The sequence below is a fragment of the Rhinolophus sinicus genome, linkage group LG03, assembly GCF_036562045.2.
Source record: "Rhinolophus sinicus isolate RSC01 linkage group LG03, ASM3656204v1, whole genome shotgun sequence".
In the NCBI taxonomy this organism is placed as follows: Eukaryota; Metazoa; Chordata; class Mammalia; order Chiroptera; family Rhinolophidae; genus Rhinolophus; species Rhinolophus sinicus.
The window spans coordinates 123,431,046-123,455,547 of record NC_133753.1 but is presented as its reverse complement, the minus strand read 5'-3'; the positions used below and the strand labels follow the sequence as shown (position 1 = coordinate 123,455,547).

The 24,502-nt window shown below is 37.6% G+C and overlaps 1 protein-coding gene across 2 annotated transcripts in view; it reads left to right on the top strand.

The window, feature by feature from the left end:
• Positions 1–366: 366 nt before the first annotated feature.
• The window catches only part of DCP2 (decapping mRNA 2), a 42,020-nt gene continuing 17,884 nt past the window's right edge, over positions 367–24,502 (top strand). Inside the window, exons 1-4 of one of the 2 annotated variants that reach the window (XM_019727793.2) lie at positions 367–613; positions 12,096–12,247; positions 17,853–17,980; positions 18,402–18,500. In XM_019727793.2, the coding sequence (XP_019583352.1) occupies positions 561–613; positions 12,096–12,247; positions 17,853–17,980; positions 18,402–18,500 (432 nt within the window). In that variant the 5' untranslated portion in view covers positions 367–560. The remainder of the gene's footprint in view (positions 614–12,095; positions 12,248–17,852; positions 17,981–18,401; positions 18,501–24,502) is intronic. The other variant, XM_019727794.2, reaches the window with a different exon arrangement.

The following is a 24,502-nucleotide window of genomic DNA, read 5'->3' as shown; positions in this document are numbered from 1 at the left end:
GCATGCTTGTACAGACCTGAACGCGCCCGCGGGGTCTGCTCTGTAGAGGTTTGAATCTGCTCAATCACGGGGAGGCCGTGTATGCCACGCCCATGTCCCTGTGCTAGACTCCGGGAGTACAGAGAAGACCTGCGCCCTGCAGACTTCCTAGGAGTGCAGAGGAGGTGTGGTGCGCATGCGCGTATCCACCCCAGGGCTCAGTCAAAGGCGGCGGGAAGTTGGTTTTCTGAGTAGCAACTGAGCAGCTTGAAGACGGATTGGAGACGACGGACCAATAAGCAAATGTCTCATTGGCTTAGGGAACTCAGGCTCCCGAATTCCCAGCTTCCCATTGGGCCGTTCAAGCAGAACGGGGCGTAACTCCCGGGGCTCCGCCCCGCGCCTTGGCCCAGCCTCGGGGGTCCAGGGCTGAGGGTGCGGAACATAAGTAAGCGGGTCTCGCCCCTTCCCCCTCTCGTACTCGTTGGAGCCGCCGCTGCTGCAGCCCGCTCTCCGTGTCATACCCTCGGTCCCCGGCAGCGCGGAGCCGGGATGCGCTGCTCCTGCTGTGGGTCCTCATCATGGAGACCAAACGGGTGGAGATTCCCGGCAGCGTCCTGGACGATCTCTGCAGGTACCGCGGCGCTCCGCGCTACCCGGGTCCCCTTTGGTCCTCTCGCTCGCTTTTTTTCCCTCAGATTCGACATCCGCAGAGGCCTCCCTGTCTCTCCCCCGCCCACATCCTTGCCCTCGCTTTTCCGGTCCCGCCGCCGCTCCCTTTCCCCGGGCGACCCTTCTCTCGGACGACACCACTCCTCGTTTCCCGCCGCAGCCTCCCTGTTTCTCACGCCCCTCCCGTCCTTCTTCGCCGAGCCCCGAAATTTCCTCATTTTTTACTTCCCCAACTCTTCCGTAAGCGAAGCCGCTTCGCGGAAGCCTGGGTCCTTCGCGTTTTTGAAGCTGCCCCCTCCCCCCTTCTGCTTTTTCTGCCTCTTTGACTTTTACAGACCGTTTCCCCTCCTCCCTCCGGCTCATTCCCTAATTCTGTTGAAAGACTTTGTTTTAAATCTTAGAATCCCGGGTCCCCAGACCTACGCGGGGAGCAGTTTTCAAACTTCTCTTCCCCCCGTGGCATTTTCTGTAATTGCTATAAAGAATTACTCTCTTGTTCATCCCAAAACTTATATTGGAAGTTGGGAGGGGAAAACAGTCTAGAGCTGCTTTTCTTTTCGTCACTTAATTATCCTTCTTAAAGGAAATTCTCAACCCCAGGGTTTTAACTCATGGTATATTTTTACAAGAGAAAATTTCTGCATTCTTCCTTCTTGTTAGTTATAATTTCAGATAGCCGAACACGTGTAAAATGAACTTTAAATATATTTTTTCCCAAACTAAGTAAATTTTTTAATTTTCGCCAGGTGTAAGTGGGTTGTGAAATAATTGAAATTACAAGTGAGTAAAAACTGATAAAATAACACCATTTCAATTATAGTTAGTGTATTTATGTCTCAAAGTCTGACTTTTAGTGAATGTCTCATTCGCGCGTTTGTTTTTTTTAATGAGTAATATTTGTAGGGTTACTCTTGGGTGCTAGGCACTGGGTCCTCCTTTAACATTTTATTTAATCCTCAAAACAACCGTATTTGGTAGGTACAATTATTTAAAGTTTCAGCTGACACACAGACTCAGAGAGGTTGTAATTTACACAAGGTCACATTCATCGTGATTTAGAAAATCAAGATTTGAAACCTAGGCCTTATTCTCTAAAATGCCTGTGCTTTTTCTCCTACATCAGGTGGATTTAATAGAAAATCAAGTCTAACGTTTTAAACCTCAGGAAAGAAAGGTACACGCAGCTAAGTAAATAGAATAATTTTGCAACAAATAAGAATATCACTGGTACTTCTTTGGTGATGGTATTCTAATTTTTGGAATATGAAAGATTTGAATGAACCACTTTAGAGGCACTATGATCTCAATTTTTTAAGAAAAGGAAAAGAAAGATTTGATACATATGTATGTCTGTGTAGATAAATGACTAGAAGAACATATACCGAAAGTGGGATTATGATTTTCTTATTCATGTTTTCAAGATTTCTAAAAGGATGTGCATTTTGTAGTAGAAAAAAATTAAAGATGAGTATTTGGAAAGGAGCAATAATGGATTAATAGGAATGCAGGTTTATTTAGAAAAAGATGGTAATCATACTTTTTATAGGCATCTAATCTTACTAATACTGGGTTTACTTTGTATATTATGGAGGATTACATCATTTAAAGAAATCGTATCAACCATTATGAAGGTGATTGGTTTTATGTGTGGAACCTGTTTCAAAATAATTACATTGTATTTGTTAACGCTGTTTCACATCTGTTGAGTGTTAAATAAGAGTTCTTAGTTTTCCACTTAGTGTATTTAAGCTGTTTTGCAAAAATCTTTTAGAATAGAGTAACATCCTTTTTCTTTTAAGAATTATTTTGCAATTATGTTTTGGCTACATAAATAAGGATGGTGTGTGTAAAAATTAGGGCTAGCTACTTAATAAACTAATAATGAAACCAAATAGCCATTTCTTTTTAAAAATGTTTCAATTATAGTTGACATTCAATATTATATTAGTTTCAGGTGTACAACATAGTGATTAGACATTTATATAACTTACGAAGTGATCACCCTGATAAATCTAGTATCCATCTGACAACATACATTGTTATTACAGTATCATTGACTGTATTCCTTATGCTGTACTTTATATCCCGTCAATGTCAAGTAGGCATTTTTTAAAACTTCATGTTTTAAAAGTAATGCCATTTTCAAGTTAATACTTATAGTATCTTTGTTGAGTAATTTAAATATTATTTAATGTTGACAATTTAGGCTTTTGATTGTGGGCTTTTTCAGGAATTTTTACAATTTTTGCACTTAGAATTTTATGTAATTTCTAATTTTTATAAAAATGAAGCTTACTTTGGGAAAGGTTAATTTTTCAGCACTTTGCTGTTTTGAGTTCCTCTTGATTTGTGAGTTTGGTCTTGACCTTTGTTTTTACTCCCTTTATATTTTCATCAATTCTGCTTATTAATATATTTAAGAGGTTTTTCGTTTTGTGTTAATTTTATTTTTGATAAGTTACATATTCCTGCTAATATTGTCTGCTTTAGTTATTGACCATATATTTTGAAGAAAGTTAAAACTTGAGATTGATTTTGATGTAAAAATTAGAGCAAGAAACTTAAAATTTCAAGATGGGACTTTGTAACCATTAGACTGCTGATAACTTAAGACATGGAATGTTATTTTTAGATGGTTTAATAGATAGCATTTCATTTACTGAAATACTGTGCAGCCATTAGAAACGCCTATGGAAAGTAGCAAACAGTAAACTGAAGGGAAAATATTTGTCTTGAAAAGATGCACAGAATCTACTACTGAATGTAATGTACTACTCATTTGATGCCTTTTGTGAAAACAAATTTTTAAATGTTTTGTGTATATGTGTGTGTATGCACAGGAAAAATCTGAAAGAATGTACAGTTGACCCTTGAATAGCACGGGAGAGGGGGGGTGGAGTGGGGAGTTAGGGGCGCCAACCCCACTGCAGTCAAAAATCTGTGTATAACTTGATTCCTCAAAAACTTAACTGCAGATAGCCTTACTGATAACAAACAGTTGGTTAACACATATTTTGCAAGTTATATATATTCTGTAGTGTATTCTTACAATAAAGTAAGCTAGAGAAAAGAAAACATTAAGAAAATCATAAGGAAGAAAAAATAACATTTGTAGTATTTATTGGGAAAAAAAATCCATCTATAAGTGCAGTTCAAACCTGTGTTCAAGGGTCAACTGTATACCAAGCTGATTAACACTAGTTGCTTCTGGGTGGAATGGAATTAGAGGAGAGGAAGACTCCTGTCTAGAATGTTCTAGTGAACAAAAATGGCTTTATAATAAAGAGTGTATGTTTATGTAAAAAAGGAAATCACCAGTTTTATGGTAGTATTTGCCTTGGGTGCACCATGATTTTTGACATTAAAAGTCAGTTTTTCAATACTATTTAAATTAGCTTATTAAAGAATTGGAGAACATGTTTTTAAAGTAAAAACTGAAAACTATAATTTGGTAAGTTGTTTATCTTTTAAAGAGATGCTTGGAGGTTTTTTTTTTAAAGCCCCTTTAAGGATTAAATGGTAAGACTACTCTAGTGTTAAAAAGAGAAAAGTATTTTTTGGCAACGAATGTTGCTGCTATTTTGGTGATTGCATAGGTTAAATAATCTGTGCTCATCGTCACCTTACCATTTTAATGTTCAATTCTGAAACATTTTTGTTCCAATTGCAGTCCTCGTGCTAATATTCTTTCTATCTTTGGGAACGTTGGAAATATGACATTCTGTGAGTTGGAGAAATTTTCCCATAACAAATTATTGTGGAAAGCATTTTATTTCTATGTGCATTATATGTATATATTCACACACTTTCGTATCTTTAAAACAACTCAAAAACATGCACAGAATGAAAGCATTGAAGTGTAATTTTCATGTGTCACATTTCCTTTTTCTTACAAAATTTCTTAAATAAGTCAGCTTTTAACTATTAAAAAGAGGTTTCAAAAAATCAAACAGTACAAAAGAATTTATAAATGAAAAGCAAGTCTCTTGCCCTATCCTTTTCTGTCCCAGTTCTGCTCTCCAGTCTATTACCAATTTTATGTTGAAGTCTGGAGAATACTTCAATGTTTTAAAATATAATTATACCAGTTTCTTATTTTATCAACTTCAGATATTAGATTGATGATTTAGTTTACCTTGATAGGGGGTTAATTTACCACACCTACTGTTGACCTTGGCCTACTTCCAATATATTTATATCACTGTTTTAAATTGTTCTGTTGGTTACCTTTGTGACTTTGTATACTTAAAATTATATGTATTTATTTTATAAACTTATAGAAAGTATCTCTTGAGTCTTTATTTGATAAAGTGAGGTAATTAGTTCCCCATCTTCCATTTCTTTCTTATGCATTCCCTCAGTTTCTATCCAGGTTTAACCAAAATAAAAATTAAGATTGATAATATTTACATTTCATTTTGTAACCTTCTGAAGTCTGTTGATTGCAAAAGCTGAACAATAATAATAGCATTTGTTATGCAATATAACTAGGTATATATTTTTCACAGAAGAGGCAGGTGCTAGGATTTTGTTTCTTTTCCATCAGGCCATTCTCAGGATACCTTGGTAAGGATCTTCAGAGAGAATATTCATATGAATTTTTCTTTTTTCCAGTCTACAAATTGGTCAAAATAATGCAGCCTTTTAGTTTTTCCTTTTGGAGAAAGATTATTCTGATTCCTTCTAGCTATTCTTGAAACCCTTTATTTTCCCTTGGATTGTCTTTTTGTTCTAATTTTGGCATTTTATTTCACATTTAGGCTGTGATTCTCTTGTACATCTACCCCTCTCCCCCAACATGTCCAAAGTTTCTAGCTGTGTTGGTCCTTTATTATATCCTCGGTCACACCCTCAATCATGCCTTCTTTTCTACAGAATTCTGTCTTTCTCCAGAGTGCCCTCTTGGAGACGCCACTCTCCTGGTCCAATCTGGATGGGTTCACTTACCAAACAACTGGTGTACTAGCCTTCCATTTCCCAGCTCTCCCACCTTGTCTCTGTTCTGTCTTGAATCTCATATTTTATGCTTTCTTGGTCATTCTTGCTTTGTCGATGCACGGTCTAAAGTCATTTCCTTTGAGGGAGTCATTAGGAAGTCAATTTTCTCAGTCCTTCTGTGACTTAAATGTCTGTTTCTCTTCTCACACTGAATGCTCCCAGGTTCTCGAGGGTCCACACTTTGAGCACCAAGGTTCTAGGAGATGATCTCAACACTGTCTTTTCTTCAGGGACAGTTTTAAAATTTATTTAATTTTTTTCTTAATCACACCCCAGGTTTTCCTTAGATGTTGGGTGATTCTTGATTTTCTTTTTGTATGTAAGGTGAAGCAGTAGAGTGGCTTGTGGATAGGCTTCTTCTTTATGTGAATAGATACAAAGCTAGCTGGCTCTCACACCGGAATGCCGTTGAGATCCAGTGTAGGAATTTTGCCTTTGGTGCCAATACAAATCTATCTACTAAAGTTAGAAAAGAGCCTCAGATATTGTTCCCCTCCCCCCACTCTTTCGTAGGAGAGATTTCTATTAAAAAAAGGAGTGAAAGAGGAATAGACATTCTTCTATTACCTAAACAGACCTTGCTGTTCCCCCCCTCGCCCCCCTTTTTAGTCCTATTTTTCATTCCCATCCTCCAGTTTACCTTTCTTCACCTGGGGCTTTTCTGGATTGGGATGGGGATGGGCATGGGATTGAGTTTGTCGTGGGCACTCTGTTACCACATTTTAGGTTGTGATTAGGGCCATACAGAAATTTGTTGAAATGGGAATTTCTAGTTAAAGATAGTAGATTGAACACAGATACTCACTAAAAGAGTAAAGTGTTTTGTTTTTAAAATATTAAATGCATAAACCCCCAAGGAAAGGAATAATGGTTGAAGAGATGAGCAGCAGAATTTGGGAACTCTGAAACAAAAGGGAAGGTGATGTAGACCTGATGGACCTGAATGAGAGACCACTGCAGTGGTGTCAGGATGCCCCAGAACAAGAGAATACCGGCAAGTGGCAGCAGTGAATTTATGCGTCCTGTGTACATGCTGAAAACCTCAGTCATCTTAGCTCAGCTTCCAGAATATGATAGCCTGGCCTTTGCCCTCCAGATAGATTGGCAGGTTCTTCTCTAGGTGGTCTGACTAGCTAAGGAAAGACATGAAAAGACACTGCCACTGGAGTTTCCTCAGTTAATGGCCCAGCCTGATCACCTTAAATGGTGCCTAAATAGCTTTGTGGTCTGTCACACTTAAATCTAAACAGTTGAAATAGGCCTTTTAACATGAAAGGTAAAGCTTAAAACTAACAGAAAAAAAAAACCTGGGAAGAATCAACTATGCAGGTAGAATAACACTTTAAAAAACAACTACATTTATCTTAGGAATATTTTTTACAACCATGAAATGATGGTAAGCTATACAAGCAAAATTTAAACAAAAGGAGCATTTGGAAATTAAAAATGGAGCAGAACACAGACCTCGATAGATGGCTTGCAAGATAAAGTTAAGAACTTTTTCCAGAAAGTGTGGGGAATAAATCAGAGGTAGCAAATATAAGATAAAGAATCATAAGAGGATCAGTCCATGAGGTCCTTCAGCCCTGAACGAGAGAGTTTCCAAATAGTAAGGTCCATTGAATGGCTGGTGCAGTGCATGAAAAATAGACACAGAAATTTCACAACACTGGGAACATAAGGAGAAACCTAGAAGTTTCTAGACTGATAAAAACAGGTCATAGAAAGGATTAAGAATTGGAATAGCTTCAGTCTCAACATTGTAATGGCATGCTGGAAGGAGAGCACTATTTTCAGAATTCTGAAGGAAAATGATTTCCAACCTAGAATTCTTTACCCAGCCAAATTATGAAGTGTGAGGAAAGAGTAAAGATATTATTATTTTTTTTTTTTGAGTAAAGATATTTTCAGATGTACAATGTCTCAGTATTTATCTCCCCTGCATCCTTCCTCCAGGAGGTATGAGAGGATGCACTTTGTTTCACAAAGAAGTAAATGGAGAACAGGATACAAGAAACATGAGCTTTAACATAAGATAGAGACGCAGAGAGCCAACCTAGGATGTTAGTGGAAGGACAGCATAGGAGGACAAATGTGTGTTAGGTGTAGACGAAAGTCAGGATTGATTCACAGAGTCAATCTTGTGATCAAAGAATACGGTGAATGTTTAAATTTTAAAAAATTTACAGTAAAAGACACATTGCCATTAATCCCTTCAAAATACTCCCCCTTGCTTCAAACACTTAAATTTACGTACCAGAGGCGATGTGTGACACACAGCCTGTCCATTGTGATCACAAAATACGATGAATGCTGCTGCCATCCAACGGAAAGGCAGGGATCTTCAATACGGGAGGCAGAGCATTGAGCCTTAGTGACAGTGTGACAAGTTTCAGCTTGTTTGGTGCAGTCAGTCAGGTGTGAGCTACAGTTGAGAGAAGGTGTGTTTTAAAGTGTGCCATAAATCATCCTCCATCGTGACAGTGCTCTGTGTCACATCACTTCTGATACAGCGATTTCTGTCAAATAAAAACATTACTGTATGTCCTCATCCACCTTATTCACTGTATCTGTCACTGGGCAACTCGGGCTCTTCCCCAAAGTCAAAATGACTAGGAAAGATAAACGCTTTGAATCGATTCAGGACATTGAGGCAGCCATGACAGCGCAGCTAAGGACACTCATGAAAGAGGACTTCCAGAACTGCTTCAGAATGTGGCAAGAATGATGGGATAAGTGTGTTCAAAGCAAGGGGGAGTATTTTGAGGGGGTTGCTGGCAATGTATCTTATACTGTAATAATTTTTTTTCATTTAAACATTCACCGTATTGTTTGATCACACCTCATATCAGAAGTTTCAAGGATAGTCTTCAAGATGAAACTGGTGCATCTGAATTAACATCTTGAGAAAAAATTTTGGGGAACTAGTGGAAGGTTGAATTAGTGACAAATATAGAGAAAATGAAGCAAAAACAATGACAAGACCTTTATTAATTGTGGGGAGAACAGAGAACTGTTCAGGAAAGGCTCAGTTGTGAATTGCATTTACAGAGTCATAGTAATAGAAAGATGGCTGATCTAAGCCCGTGGTTATTAACTGGGAGTGATTTTGCTCCCCTCAGGGAGCATTTGGCAATATCTGGAGATATTTTTTGGTTGTCACAACTTGGTGGGGAGTGCTGTTGACCTCTAATGGGCAGAGGCGAGGGATGCTGTTGAACATCCTACAACGCACAGGATGGCTCCTATCAACAGAATTACCTGCTGCAAAATATCAATAGTGCTGAAGTTGACAAACTAACCAAAACTATAATACGTATAATTTTGTTGGGAGGATGGAGAAATCAGAAGGTTGGGTAATTCCACATCTTCCACATAATGGAAATAGAAAATGCCTCAAACTCAGAAAATAAGGAATAGCAGAAGTGGTGTTTTTTTTTTTTGAGACCTGGAGGATAAGTTAAATAAAGTCAGATGAAAGAAGATTAGTTTTTGCAGTGCTCTGTGTCTTGTATGTACCACCCAGGGGCCAATCTGAGACTTGAGCAGTGGTCTGTCTTATAGTTCAGTTCACAAAGTTTGTGGTGTGCTGTTTGTCGTCTAATTCAAGCTTGTACGGCTTGGGGTTTAACCCCAGAGTTCATAAACAATTTCATGGGGCCGTTTGCCTGAGCTGCTTTCCCTCTGCTATCTCTTTGGTACTTCTCAGTTCCTTGGATCTCCCCTTTGTGGTCCTGGGTCCAGAAAGCCACTTGGCCACATACTTCATGTGAGTCTGCCCATGTCTGGGACCAAGCGACTGGGGGATAAAAGAATGCAGTGGAGAATGGCCCTGCTCTCCTGGGATCACACATGTCTTGCAATCCCAGAGGAAGGTTCCCGCCCCTCAGAGTTTCATTAGCCTCTGTGGTTCCCTGTTAAGCCACTGTTGCAGCCACCTCTGTAACCATGATGGCCATAGCTTTGGGGCTGGGGCATGAGAAAAGGGAGAAAAGAGAAAAAGGGAAATTTGCCCCCCATTGTGTCTGAGCATTAGGAGACCCTTTCAGACTCCTTTCTTGATCTGGAGTGCCTTCTCTGTCCCTGCTAGTGCCCACTCCCACCCCCCGATCCAGCCAGGGGGATACTAGAAGGTAGAAAATGCTAAATTCACTTTGAATACTAGTCTTTTCTCCCAATCTTCCTGCGACTATTTACTTTGAACAGTTCTCAAATAGCTGCTCCATGGGTTTTGTCCAGGTTTGATAGCTGCATTTTATAGGAGGGAACAAAGTAGAGTGTGCTTGCTCCATCTTAACGGGAATATGAATCTCTAAACCTTTAAAAGATAAATTATAACTATCACTTCGTCACTATCAGTATATGTCAGACAGTTTGCTAGACTACGGGTGTAATAATATGCAAGTTTAATAGTACACTGTCTCTGAACTAATGTGGAAGGGTTTGTGGACCATAGTAGTAAAAATCAGATAATTGCTGTAATGGATGGGAGTGTGAGAGAGCATAGTATATACCTGTTCAGAGGAGTCTGCTGTGCCTACATAGGAGAGGTAGTGTTTGTAAGTCATAGAGGATGAATGAATGAGGAGTTTGCTAGAGACCAGAGAAGGGGAGTGTAAATACAGTATGTGGATGGCAGTTTAGGAGCCCCGAGCATTAGGTATCGCGGGGTGTGAACAGCCTCTTCGGGTGACAGCAGAGGTTATGCAGCTGAGCAGCGACCAGCTCCCGAATGCCACATGGAAGGTTTCGGGTTTTATATCTTAGACGATGCCATCAGGATTGCATGTTAACACATTTTGTTCTTAGAGTAAGATCCTTAGTGTAGGATCCTTTTCCACATAAGTTTTCTGCATTGAAATGTAGATTATTGTATATACATTTGTGCTACCATTTGCTTACTACTTCCCTTATTGGACTGTCGCATTTTTATATAATTTAAAAGTATTTTGTTTGAAGTTTGATTTGAAACTTGGAAACAACCAAGGACATTTAAGCGCCATAGCTAGTGAATAGTGTAAGTGAGCAAACGGGGTGATACTATTCTTAATTTTTGAAAATGATACTAAAAACCAACAGATTTCTTTTATGTAGTTCAATCTGTCTCGAAGGTCACTAGAAAGGATTAACAAAAATATGGTGCAGTGAAGAAACATTTGGTGGTTGCTTAATGACTACTGTAAATCACATTTACTTAGACTTCTGAATTCTGACTTGTTTGCACAAAAAGGGTTTATTATTTAAGTCATATATATATACACACACGTACATACGAGTTCTGGCAATTAAGTTTGAGAACTTTCAACAATGTTAACCTTTTTTAATATCAGAAGGATTATTCATTATGAATCTGTACCAACTGGACAAACAGTTAACCAAGTTTACTATTTGGAAGTGCTGAAAAGGCTGTGTGAAAAAGTTAGACGACCAGAACTTTTCGCCAACAATTCATGGCTCTTGCATCACGACAATGCACCAGCCCACAGGGCACTCACTGTCTGACGGAGTTTTTAGCCAGTAAACAAATAACTGTATTGGAACACCCTCCCTACTCACCTGATCTGGCCCCCAGTGACTTCTTTCTTTACCCAAAGATAAAGGAAATATTGAAAGGAAGACATTTTGTTGACATTCAGGACATCAAGGGTAAAATGATGACAGCTCTGATGGCCATTCCAGAAAAAGAGTTCCAAAATTGCTTTGTAGGGTGGACTAGGTGCTTGCGTCGGTGCATAGCTTTCCAAGGGGAGTACTTCGAAGGTGACCATAGTGATATTCAGCAATGAGCTATGTAGCACTTTTTCTAGGATGAGTTCGCCAGCTTAATTGTCAGATCTCGTATAATGTACTTATTTTATATGTATAATAAATATGCCACTTCCCCCCACCCCCAATGTACTTGGAAAAGACAATTCAGGATTTTTTGAGTATACTGTATTTGAAAGTTAGTTTGAACCCAGGTTCTGTGGATGAAGCTCTTGGGGAAGTCTAGTCTATTAATGTGCAGTAGTGTTAATTTCTTTACTTTTTTTTTGATAATACTTTCAATGTGAAGATTAAGCAGCTAACATCTTTTCTGTTTGATTTTGCAAATATATTTGCATATATTCTTAGAAAATGTTACCAGACATGGGAGGACTTCCTAGTGAAGGTTGTTTTCTTGCTCGCCTTTAGTTCGTTGTTAGTGAGCTCATATTTGTTTTGTGAACAGAGGATAAAAGACCTCTTTAAAAAATTCTGAGTGAGATACATGTGATACCTTTTTGTTTTTTTTTCCCCTAGACTCATCTTCCTTATGGTAATTTTCCCCAAATTTTGTTCCCTTGGTTAGCATTGCTTTTAGTCCCTTTTGTATGGTGGTGGGTCAGGGATGAAGCAATTAAATAGATTAAAATAAGTCATTATAGTTTGTAAATGTAATTTTTATATGTTTTTGTTTTTGACAGCCGATTTATTTTGCATATTCCCAGCGAGGAAAGAGACAATGCTATTCGAGTGTGTTTTCAGATTGAACTTGCCCATTGGTTTTACTTGGATTTCTATATGCAGAACACACCAGGATTACCTCAGTGTGGGATAAGAGACTTTGCTAAAGCTGATATCCTTTTTATTACTATAATGACTTTCATTCATTCTTGTTAGTAAAATATTTTAGCACAAATTTCCTTTTTCTTGTCTTTCAGATTTATAACCTATTAGATAAATCATAGTTAATTTCTAAAAATTGTCAAATATGAATAGTAGACAATTTAATAGTATTCTTATTATTACGTAGAGGATCCCTTGAAATGTGCACTGATGATTAGAATTGAATTTGATTTTCTTTTCTTTCAAAAATAGCCTATTTCAACAATTGATCTGTTTTTTTACTTTCCTTTTCTGTTTGATTTAACCAGATGATCTTTAATCCTTAAATAATTATTGAATACTTACTGTGTTCAAAGTAATGTTTTTGGTTTTGTGGCAAATAACAAGTCCTTGCCTTTGAAGGAGCTTCCCCCCCTCACCCCCCATTTACAGGTAAGGTAGAAACTTGCATAATTAGGTATAAAAGAGTCACATGAATATTTAAGATTATAAAACAGGTTATGTCACAGGGCAAAAAAAAAAAAGACAATTTGCTAATGGTCCTGATAGTAAAGATTTTTAGAATTTGGGAAAGGGTGGAAAGATTTTAAGCAAATCTATAATTTTAAGGGAATATAGGACTATTTTCTAAACACAGGAGTGGGGAATATGTTCCAGGTAAAGAAAAGGGATTGAGCAAAATTGTAGAGTTGGAAAAGAATAAGGGGTATCTCAGGAAATACAGGAGTTTGAATGGAGCAGAGCCTTCTTATGGGGATATAATAGAAGATATAGGGGGGGGGTTGTGGGTTTTTAAATCTTGAGCCAAAGTGCTTTGATTTTTATTCTCGTGTAAGTCACTGTTTTTAACCACAAATCGTGTTCAAATGGAATTCCCACAAGTTCACTGTACTACACTAGAATTGGAGTAGGTGACCTAAAATAACCCTCAACTCCCTATAATTTTCCTTGAGCCCCATGAAGTAAGGAACCTACAGAAAAATGAATGAACACTGTTCTAGGTAATTGCTAACCATAGAAAGTTTTTGAGCAAGGCTAAAGAATATTACTTAGATCATTTAAAAATTCTGTTCAGGACTTACGTGGCAGGATCGGTTGAACCTTATAGTAGACTGTTTATAGCACTGGAGCTGTGGACCAATAAGGTCCTGGACCATACCTAGTAGAGGGCCTGCAAAGAAAAGACTGAAGACACCTGTCAGCGGAAGAAATGATAAAGCTATTTTACTGGTTACGTGTAGGGCAGTAAATGAGGAATCAAAGCGGAAAGAAGTACTATTGAGCATTGTTTGTTAAAGGCTTGATGATAGGTTCTGTGGAGAAATCACAGAAAACTGCTTTCTATAGAAACAGGTGAAAACTGGCAAATTTTCTTCTGTGGCTTTGGTCTGTTTTGCATTGACTGTTCTGTCATAGCAACTTTATATACTTTGGGGTTCTGAATCAGATTCCGTGTGTGTATGCATGTGAGTTTTAAACTTGCCTTGCTTTTAACAAAAATCAGAAGCCTGTTTTAGTTACGTTTCTTTAAATTCAGTTATATAGAGAAAGAAATCTTTATTGTTGATGTGGTAGACTTCTTTAAATAGCCGTGTACTCTGTGCTAGGCATTATGCGGTGAACAAGGTTGGTTCGGTCCTTCACGAAGATGAGGGAGACAGAAAAGGAAATGATGATAGAGCAGTATGTAAGTTAGGACAGGATAGGGAGGGCTCGGTAGGAACAGAGGAGAGGGATACTCCGTGAGGCGTGCAAGTTTCCTTTGGAGGAAGTGGTCAACGGAGAGTAAGTCAGGGCTCAGGCATGTGGGCCTTGTTTGTTTGGACTTCGTAAGAGTACTAGAATATTGGGGATGTTTAAAACAGTTAAACTTTATTTTGGGGAAAAACGAGCTTAAAGTTGAAAGAATATTACAGTGAACTGCCTTCATACCCTTATTATAGTACATATTCACCCTTTGTTAATGTTTTGCAACATGTGTTTTTTTTCTCTAGGGGTGTTTTGAAAGAACTCTGGAATAATGTAGACTGAATTGGAGGAAGGTGAGACGGAAACATAGTTGAGATGCTCTTTCACTAATTTATGAATTAGAAACGGAAACCTGTGATAGAGGTGAATCGCATAGATTAAATTTGAATGATAACTTCAGAGGTAAAATTCATGTTAACGTGGATGTCTGAGGAGAGGTGGATGAATGAAGGGTGGTGCTCTGGTTTCTGGTTTGAGCAGTTGAGTGGATTGGTAGCCATTCCATTTCTAGAAAAATCAAGGAGGAGTCTTGTGGGGGAAGGATGGATTCAGTTCTAAACAAGTTGGTTTGTGGCAGCCTTGAAATATTGAAGTGGCAAGACTGCATAGAATAAAAGGTACTAGCGTGAGTTCTGGAGGCAGATTCCTTGGGCTGGCATTAATAGCCATGCAACCTCGGGCAAGTTGTGGGGCTTTTTTTCGATGCCTCTCTTTTCTCTTAGGTAAGTTGTGCATAGTCTTGTGATTTTTCTTCAGTAAGTGCTCACCACTGTGGGTATTCTGGATTTGTTCCTGGGTTGAAGTTTTGCCTGGGAGTTGTGTTCAGAGAACAGTGTGGCTATTTTGGGAATTGCTAGGAGATTGATTAAACGGATGGACCACGTTTGGGGAAGAAAATAAAAGGAGGGTGCTAATACGGAGAAAGGAAAATGGTCAGAGATTGATGTAGAATTACGATATGGTGCGAGTAATTAAAAGAATGCCATTAAAAGTTATGGTTAAGATGTTTTACTTTAATCAAACTGCCAGAATAATTCTAGTGATGGAAAGTCCTAGAATGTTGTGTGGGAATTGGTCCTGGAATTCGGGGGATGGGAAAGACAAGGAACGTAAGAACTGAGGCTAGAGCTTGCAACGAGCTATCTGAGGTAATTGATACCATCTAAGATGATGGAAAATTTTGGATGGAGACACAGAATTGTTTAAAAAAGAGAAAATGTATGTAATAGAAGTGTACAAGCTTAAAATTCTTACATTGTTTAATCAGTGTAATCTATCTTACTGTGTAAGGCCCAGTACCCCAGATTCAAGACTCAAAATAATTTGATTTGGAGATTAAGAAAATCAGTAATTAAGAACAGTAAAAATTAGAAATGATAATTAACAATTACTCAGTGCATGTTGTAGGGTTTTTTGAATTAATACATTATCTGATTAAATAAAAATGGTATTTAAAAATTTTCCACTTCCATGTTTGAATTGAATTACTTTTATGTACGATTAAGTATGAAGGAGGATTGAAGAGTTGTCAGTGGGGAAATTGATGTCATTTTGGATTTGGTTCTGTTACTTGCTAATTGTGTAGACTTGAGCCAAATACTTAACAGGTTCTTTTCAACATTAATTCCAAGTGTATCTTGAACTGTAGATGGTTGGTTCAGCCAGCTCACTTATTTTCTTATGGTTTTGGGGTAGGAAAAAAATGGATAAAGAGTATAAATAGATTCCAGAGTTAAGTCAGTGGATGTAATTTCTCTTGCTAAATCTTTACTACTCTTTTTAAAGTAGTTTAATGTGTAGATAAAGGAGAACACTGATTCACCTTGAAATTAATTAGGAACAGTATAGGCAGAAGGAAGAGAAAGAAAAACTGGATAAGTACCTACTCTCTGAACTGTTGGTCATTATCTCTGTTTCTGGGGTATTTTTCTGTTTTTCTCTATGGTTAAATTTTTAATGGAAAAATACCCATTTATTTAAAATTTATACTTAGATTAAAAAAATATCTGTGATAACGTTAAAACACTTAAGGGATTTTATTGAACATCTGAAGCCAGACTTTTATTGGAAAATACCTGTCAGAATCTTAGCATCCATAGGGCTTCATGACATGGTTATGTTGTACCCAAACTTGATCCTTCTTTTTTCCCTCCCCAAATGAAGGCATGGAATGATTATATTGAGATTAACCTAGTGTTTGTCTTTTAATTACAAGGTTGTCATAGATGGTTGACTTCTTTGGAATTTTTGAGGGCCTCTTTAGTTCTTAGTACAACTATAAAACCCAAACGAATTTTTAAATACAAAACTGTAGAACATATAAAATTTATTTTCATAAAATGAAATTATTGTGATGTTTTTGTTGAAATCAAACCACCAACCGCAATGTGAATATAATGCTGACTTCTTTGAGGTTGTTTGGACATGCTTGTACTCCAGTTTTTCCACCACCTTTCTTTGTTCTGTTATAAAACCCTTCTGTGTTACATTCGAATGTCATTTGACTTTTATGCATCATTTGCATTTTAGATTGCTTCTGTTTTTAGTAGCCCAAAGCAGGTAAAGTAATACTAGTACCAGTGTGGTCTCTGAAATCAAGTGATGATACTTGATACATTAATATTTGATCATCCAAATGGTGAAAAATATGCTCATATTGCATGTTTCTAGATTAACATGAGAATGAAAACAATATGTGTTTTCATAAAGGATTTGAGGACCCTTAAGATTTATGTCCTTGGTTTGAGAAACACTATCAAATTACAGTTTTCCCCACACTTTTCACAACAGTGGGATAGTGATGAGGCATTTGGCAGCACGGCGTATTGGAAGCCTGAGCGTACACTTCACAGGGTTAGGTTTTATTTACTTTTTTTTTAAGAAAGGTTTTTTTTTTTCCTTTTTAAAATAACTAATGAGTGTTGAATATTTTTGTTTTTTATTGGGGAAGGGGAACAGGACCTTATTGGGGAACAGTGTGTACTTCCAGGCCTTTTTTTCAAGTCAAGTTGTTGTCCTTTCAGTCTTAGTTGTGGAGGGCGCAGCTCAGCTCCAGGTCCAGTGGCTGTTGCTAGTTGCAGGGGGCGCAGCCCTCCATCCCTTGCGGGAGTTGAGGAATTGAACTGGCAACCTTGTGGTTGAGAGCCCACTGGCCCATGTGGGAATCAAACCGGCAGCCTTCTGCGTTAGGAGCACAGAGCTCCAACCGCCTGAGCCACTGGGCCGGCCCGGTTTTATTTACTTTTAAAAACAATTATTTTACTCTGCCCAGTTTTGGGGAGGGGCATGCCCGTTTTCTTTTGAAACAGGCTAGATTTTCCTTAATACCCAGATTTACCTTTTTCTATAAGCTTCACCTTAAAAATATTTTTAATTGTAAAAGCAATACGTCTACATAGTAAAGAAATACAGCATGTAGAGTGGTAATACTTCATCCCCAGTTCTGCTTCCCACAGTTTGCCACTGTAACTTGTTTTGACAGTTTCTCCCTCTTAACCAGTGTATGTGCACTGTACTTGTTTCTTGCTGCTGGTTTCAGTATCTGTTGACTCCTGATCTGATGAATTTGACTGACTTAATGAGAAGTAAGGTGTTCACATGGTACTGAATTTGTGTTAACTCAGGATCCAAGACCATGAATATGCAAAGCTTGCTTAATTTGTGTCTAGGCTAAATGCAGAAGTTAGCAATGACTTGATCAAGAGAAAACAAATGTGAAAAAACAGAAACAGGAGGGATAAACTTAAATGAGGTGAAGATTTGAGTAATTTCATAGAAAATACAGTTCTTTTAAATAGATCTCTTTCTGTATGTAAGTGCTCAAGCTGTATTAAAGGAGAAACTAACTTCCTTAACCCTATGTATACTCTTCAGTCATTGTCCATTTTTGCTGCCTCAAGGTGAAGATGTGGAAAAAGTTTTGGATGAATGGAAGGAATATAAAATGGGAGTACCAACATATGGTGCAATTATTCTTGATGAGACACTTGAAAATGTGAGTGTAATAAAATTAAAGATTTTTAATGAAATGGTGATCAACTGTTTTCGTCCTAATAAAATGTGTTATTTCTATAATGTTCTGAATTGAAGTATTAAAATAGACTACATTTTTAGTGCTAACAGGTCAAATTTTGCATATTTTGTCTGCATTGTGTCTTAATATTTTATACTTGTTGATGTATATTGCAAAGAAGTGTCACTTTTACTTTGTTGAAAAAAATACTTTAAAATGGGCAGAATGCTTTCACACTAGTAGTAGTATATTCAAACTGATGTAAAATATTTAAACCAAGTATTCTATAAAATTATTGGTGATAACAGTTACCTGAAGTAAGGAGAAAAACATCTTTGACTCTTAGAAAGCAGCATGGGAAAGGAGAATAAGTTACTTATTTTAATCTCTGGTTGTTTTGTAGGTACTACTGGTTCAGGGGTACCTAGCAAAATCAGGCTGGGGATTTCCAAAAGGAAAAGTAAACAAAGAAGAAGCTCCTCATGATTGTGCTGCTAGAGAGGTAAGTTATTACAGTTTGAAACATAGTAACATTTGGTGGTTATGCTTTGAATTGTGTTTTTAGCCATAGCGACTTGTTTGGACCTCTTTCCAGAACTTAATTACGTGAAATAACTTATCTTTTATAATATAACGGTTGATTCTTTTGCTCACAACTCCCTAGCATTTATTCTCTTGTTTCCATTTTCTTTCATTGTCCATTTCTTATTCCATTATCTCTAACTTTTTTTCTTTTTTATATCTTCACCTTTCCTTTTAGAATTGGATATGCAATTGGTAAAAACATTTTGGCTGTTATAACCCTTGTTTTATGTGTGTAGTCTTGGCTTCCGGACAAGTGCAGAATTTGGATTTTTTAAAGAAATTAACATTTGTTGCTTAAAACCCACTCTAGCTTCCCACTACCTACTGGATGAAGTTTAATCCTTTAAGTATTGAAACCCTACTCCCAACAAAAAATTTAGCCCTTCCTAAATTTATCTTTATTCGCAGTCAAAGGGTTTATTCTTTGTACCCGGAATTTGACTGCTTGTTTCAGCCTTTAAACTCTTCGCTTATATCATTTCCCCACCTGGAAAGTCGTCTCTTCCTGACTTTTCAAATCCTATCTAGATACCTTTCTAGACCCAGCTCAAATTTCCCTTGTTTTCTGAAGGGCTGCCACCAACTAGCTCTGTATACAAGACCTGAGTTTCTCCTTTGTAAAATGAGGTTTAGAGTGAATAATTTCTAAAGTTCATTCTTAAAATTTTACTTATTTTTAAATGAAACCAGTTAGCTCTCTCCTTCAGTTATCTCTGAACTTGAATAGCAGCTGTTGTCTTTATCATTTGCTTGGCATTAATTGTATAGCACCTTGTGACAGATTGTGCACTATATTCTTATTTATGAATTCCTTGTCATTTATTATTATCCGGTTTTGACTTAGTGTTTCCTGTAGCAGTGTTCACTACCTCGTTTAAGATTGGGTAGTGAGGGATAATAGGTAATTATTATAAACCATTAGTGGTTATTTACCATATAAACCGTTAGTGGTTATTTACTTTGGAATAGGATTTAAAAAGCAATTGAAAATGACTGCATTTTAAATTCAGTATGGAACAGGTTACCTAAATAAGTATTTGCAGCAACTTACAAAGTCGTTACGTACAAGTTAGTGAAAGTTGATGCATACCCCTTAAAATTGAAAGCTGTTTAGGAAGCAGATGAGGAATTGCCACATCCTCTTCAGAGCTGTCTCTTATCTTTCTGTAGGGTGTGTGTGTGTGTGTGTGTTACATGCGATTGAATCAGCTCCAACTCCCGGTGACCCTATGAATGAGTGATGTCCGTAGTGTCCTGTCCTCAGCAGCCCTGCTCAGCTCCTGCAGACTCACGCCTATAGCTTCTTTCATGGAGTCAGCCCATCTCCTATTTGGTCTTCCTCTTTGCCTGCTGTTTTCTGTTTACCGCAGCATTATCAGCTTTCCAAAGAACCTTGACTAATCATGATGGCAGGAGACAAAATGGAGCAGTTGTAAAATCTTCCCTTTTATGTCCTCAAATGTTGTAGTCCTGTTAACTTCTAAGGGGAGGACAAGATAGGAACCGTAGCATCCTACTTAGAGGACGTGGTCTGTAGTCCTGTGCATGGAGTTAGGCCAGTGCTGTAGCAGTGAGATAGTTGTCAGAAGGCCACAAAAGACACTCCATTAACTGGGATAACGGAAATTTAGGCTAAATAGGCTAAGATCAGCTGTGTCTGTAATTGGATCTTCATGGAGGAACTTGGAGGAAATCAAATACCTAAACTTGGAAAACTGAAGTACCCCAATCCTAAGGGGTCTACCTGTGTCTTCCACTAGAAGCCTCCATTTGATGTTATACGCTATATTGTAAAGAGTCAGGATGATGCAGAAACAGGGTATTTTGGGTGAGAGAGTGAGGAAGTTAACCTGTGAACTAAAGCATCCAGATGCCACTTTGGTTTATTTTGTTTGTTCTCTGCTCTGAGATACTAAGATAAAAGGTTGTTTTGTTCATGTTCTGCTAATTTCAGTAATGACTATAGATTACCCTAATTTGTAAGAACTTAAGTAAAATTTATTCTTAGGGCATGGGAAGTGGGAGAATGGAGTGTGGATGATAGGGTCTGAAGCTAGTCTTGTGGGGAGGGATACAACATTATGGGAGCTTATCTCCATTTTCCAGGTGAAGAACGGAAACGTAGAGCAGTTTAGAAACATGCCCGAAGTCTCAGAAAGCAGCTGAATAGGGACGTAAACACTGGTAGTTGGGCTCTGGAGTCCGTATTCTTGACTACTACAATTTAGGCAGTCAAGGAATATATATATATATATGTAAGGGGCTATTTCTAAGCACACACATGCACAGATGAAAACAAGGAATTTGTGATTTTTAAGTATATGTATTTTCTAATAACTCACTTTTCTGATTGGGATCAATGTAAATTTTTTGTTTTGTTTTAGAATTTTTGTCTTGCTCTGAAGAAAGCATAGGCATTCTGAGAAACCATATTCCCTTAATTTCAGGGAAAAAAAATTCCCTTTGATAAATGATCCTAACTTCTGACCTTTCTGATCTAAATAACATCCTCTTTTAGCTGATAAAGGACCTTGTCAGAAAAAGCTTAACTTTAATTTCTGTAAATTTTTGAATTCAAATTTTTAAAGGTAAGCCTTTGACTTTTATTCCGGATTTTTAAATGACTACCTTTGTCATAAAGAGAAAAGTTTTGGTGTTAAGGTGGAGTGTTGCTGTATCAGTGTACTCAGGCTGCCATAACAAAGCACCACTGCCGGCGAGGCTTAAACACCAGCAGTTCACTTCTCGCAGCTCTGGAGGCTGGGAGTCCCAGGTCAGGGCACCTGCCCGTTTGATTCCTGGTGAGGACTCGTCCTGGCTGGCAGATGGCAGCCTCCTCTCTGCTTGGGTGGCCTTTCCTGGGTGCCTGCGTGAGTGCAGACAGCACTAGTTTCTCTTCTTGTAAGGGCACCAGCCCTTTGTCACCCTCTCACAGGCCCTAACTCCAAATACAGTCACACTGGGGGTTAGGACTTCAACATAAGAATTTTGGAGGGACACTGATCAATCCACAGCAGTTGCTATTTTTGAGTGAGGAAAGTATCCGAGTAGCGCTGCTGTTGCATGTGTCCTCTGCCACGTGGTGGTGCTGCAGTGTTACAGGAGTGGCCCTGAGCGAGGCGGGAACCACCAGTGTTCCGTCTTAGTTGTTAACTAGATTGGTATTCCTTTCTTTATCAGAGATTATGTTAATACCACAGTGTTCCTTTTAATTTTCACCTTATTGACTAATACGTAGGAGAAATTTTGTCCTAATTTTTAGCTGCCATTTGTTAGACTTAGGCTGATGCCTGAAGCACTTTTTGAAGTTAGGCTGTTCTACCATTAGTACTTAACCTTAAGTTGCTAATGTTTCAATTTAGTTGTTATAACATTTTATTTTGGGTTATTATAGTTGTACTAATGTTATTATTTCACTGTGGATGGCTGTCCAGGGATGTTTTGTTACGCTGTAGCAGAATTTGACACATCCTATAAGGGCTGTGTATGTGGGCTGAGCTGAAGGGAGCAGTGGCAAGCAGGCTTCTCAGGGACAAGCTTTGATTCGTTGTCAATAGAAGGCTAGGGACCGTCTTAATTAGTAATTTCCAATCTTCTCTTTGACCTTTTTGGTTCACCTTCGTTAATCAGGTTATTTCTGATCACTTTTATTCAGTGAAGTAGATTTAGGACAAAAATGAAAAATGTTTTCTGTATATTGTGGAAAAGATATGTTAGGATAACCTCAGTATATGTTTGTTGTCAGTTGTGGTGAAATACCAACTGTTGTTGAGAACAAGCAAATGATACTTCACAGTTCACTTGAAGTTTCAAGATTTCATATTGTTACTTACATGGTAAAACAAGATTGTAATGAAGCTGACTATGTGCTTATAAGATTTTATCTTCACAGAATTTGTACAGAGGAACTATTGGTTGGCTTATTCTACCTCTTCCTGTAGGCTTAAAGGACATAAAGGATTTCATCATCTGTCTATGCCGATGCTTTTGGGGTAGCACATTTTTGAATCTTGGTTAGGGATTTTTATCTGATACCATTTGAGAAGTTACTGCTATTCCATGTGCCAGGAAAATTAACTATGTGTTACAATACAGGAATGGATTTGATTCACAGAAAGTGTGGTTTTAAAATTTTTATCTTTGATGTCTCCAAACGAAAGTGAGCTATTAAAACTTTTTCTTGGTAAATATTTGATGAGAATGAATACCTAATTTTAGAGGCAAATCTATCTTTATCACTTTTAGAATGGAGAGGTTATATGTTACTTTGATGTATTTGTTCTAAGTTTGGTTGTAGAGGATTTGAAGCTGTCTGCGTTAGCACAGTGGCCCTTTTCATTTTGCTTCATATTGTACCACTTCCGCCCAAAACTTTTTCAGCTGTAGCCATTCCCAGCTCTCTAAATGGAATACTTTTTGTCCTTACCTATCTGGCAGACTCTTCATCTTGTAAGTTCTAGCTCACGTGTGTCCAGCAGAAGGGGAATGCTATCCATTACAGCCTTCCAGAAGTGACCATGGCAACTCAAAACTCCCACCTCACTTCTACCCCAGGCTGAGTTAGGCACCCTGATTCTGTATCCCCACAATACCCACTACCTCTTGGCACATATATTATAATTATATTTTTCTTTTTAGACTGACTCTTTAAAAAGCAGTGCTTTCTGGTTTTATTTTTGAAGTCAGTGACTAGGATAGTTCCAGTCACTAACTAAGCATACAGTATGTGTTTGAATGAATGCACTAAAAAGAACTAAACATTAATTACATGTGACTCCTTAAAACTTGCATTAATATTGAGATAATTTCAAGTATGGAGAAAAAATAGTAAGACTAATACGAAGAATAAACACCCATTAGTATTTTGCCATGTTTGCTTTATATTACTTTTGATACATATGTGTGTATGGTTTTTATTATTGTTGAATAATTTAGGAGTAAATTATAGACAGAATGCCCCTTACTAACTTCTACATGTACATTTTAAGCACTAATGTTCTCTTATATAATCAGAAGTGTAATTATCAAATTCAGGAATGTAACATTGAAGGTGCTGTTATCTATCTCATGGACAGTTCATACTCATATTTACTGATTGACCCTTATGGTTCTTTTTAGCAGTTTCCACCCCTCCCCCATCCTGTATCCTATCCAGGCTCATGCACTGTACAGTTTGTAACACAAAGGTAACAGACTTTGCTCACAAGGAACTTAGATTATACAATTTGCTTTCAGCATAGTTTCTAGTTATACAGACTTCATGACTAGGTATGTATACTTATTTCTAATTATAAGGTATTTTCAAAGAAGGGAGCTAAAGAGAATAAGTAAAAATAAAATTAAGATCCATGTATAAATTAGATTTTAAACTTTTTTGTTGAACTTTTTTGTTTATAAAAACAAAGTATGCTAATATTAGCAGTTTACTCATTTTTGTATATTTATTGACCTGTGAAACCACCACCCAGATAGAAAATACTTCCTCAGAAGATTCTTTCTTACCCCTTCTCAGTCAGTACCTGCATTTTTCCTTATTTCCTGGAGGGAACCACTATTTTGATTTCTACTTCCATTGATTAATTTTGCCTGTTCTTGTACTTCCCATAAATAGAACTGTGTGTTTTGTGTCTGTGGCTTAATATGATGCCTGTGAGACTCATCTATGTTGTTGCATGTATCAGTAGTTGGTTCTTTTTTATAATTAGTTGGTTATTTATTGTGTAGTATTCCAGTATAATGTGTAGTGTTCAGTGTATAAATATTCAATTCTTTATCCATTCTCTTATGCATTGGATTATGTCCAGTTTTTGGCTATTATGATTGATACTGCTGTAGATATTCTTGTACATGTCTTTGAGGTAAAGAAGGCCTCGTTTCTCTAGGAGTGGATTTATTGAACCGTGGGGAAGCTGTATATGT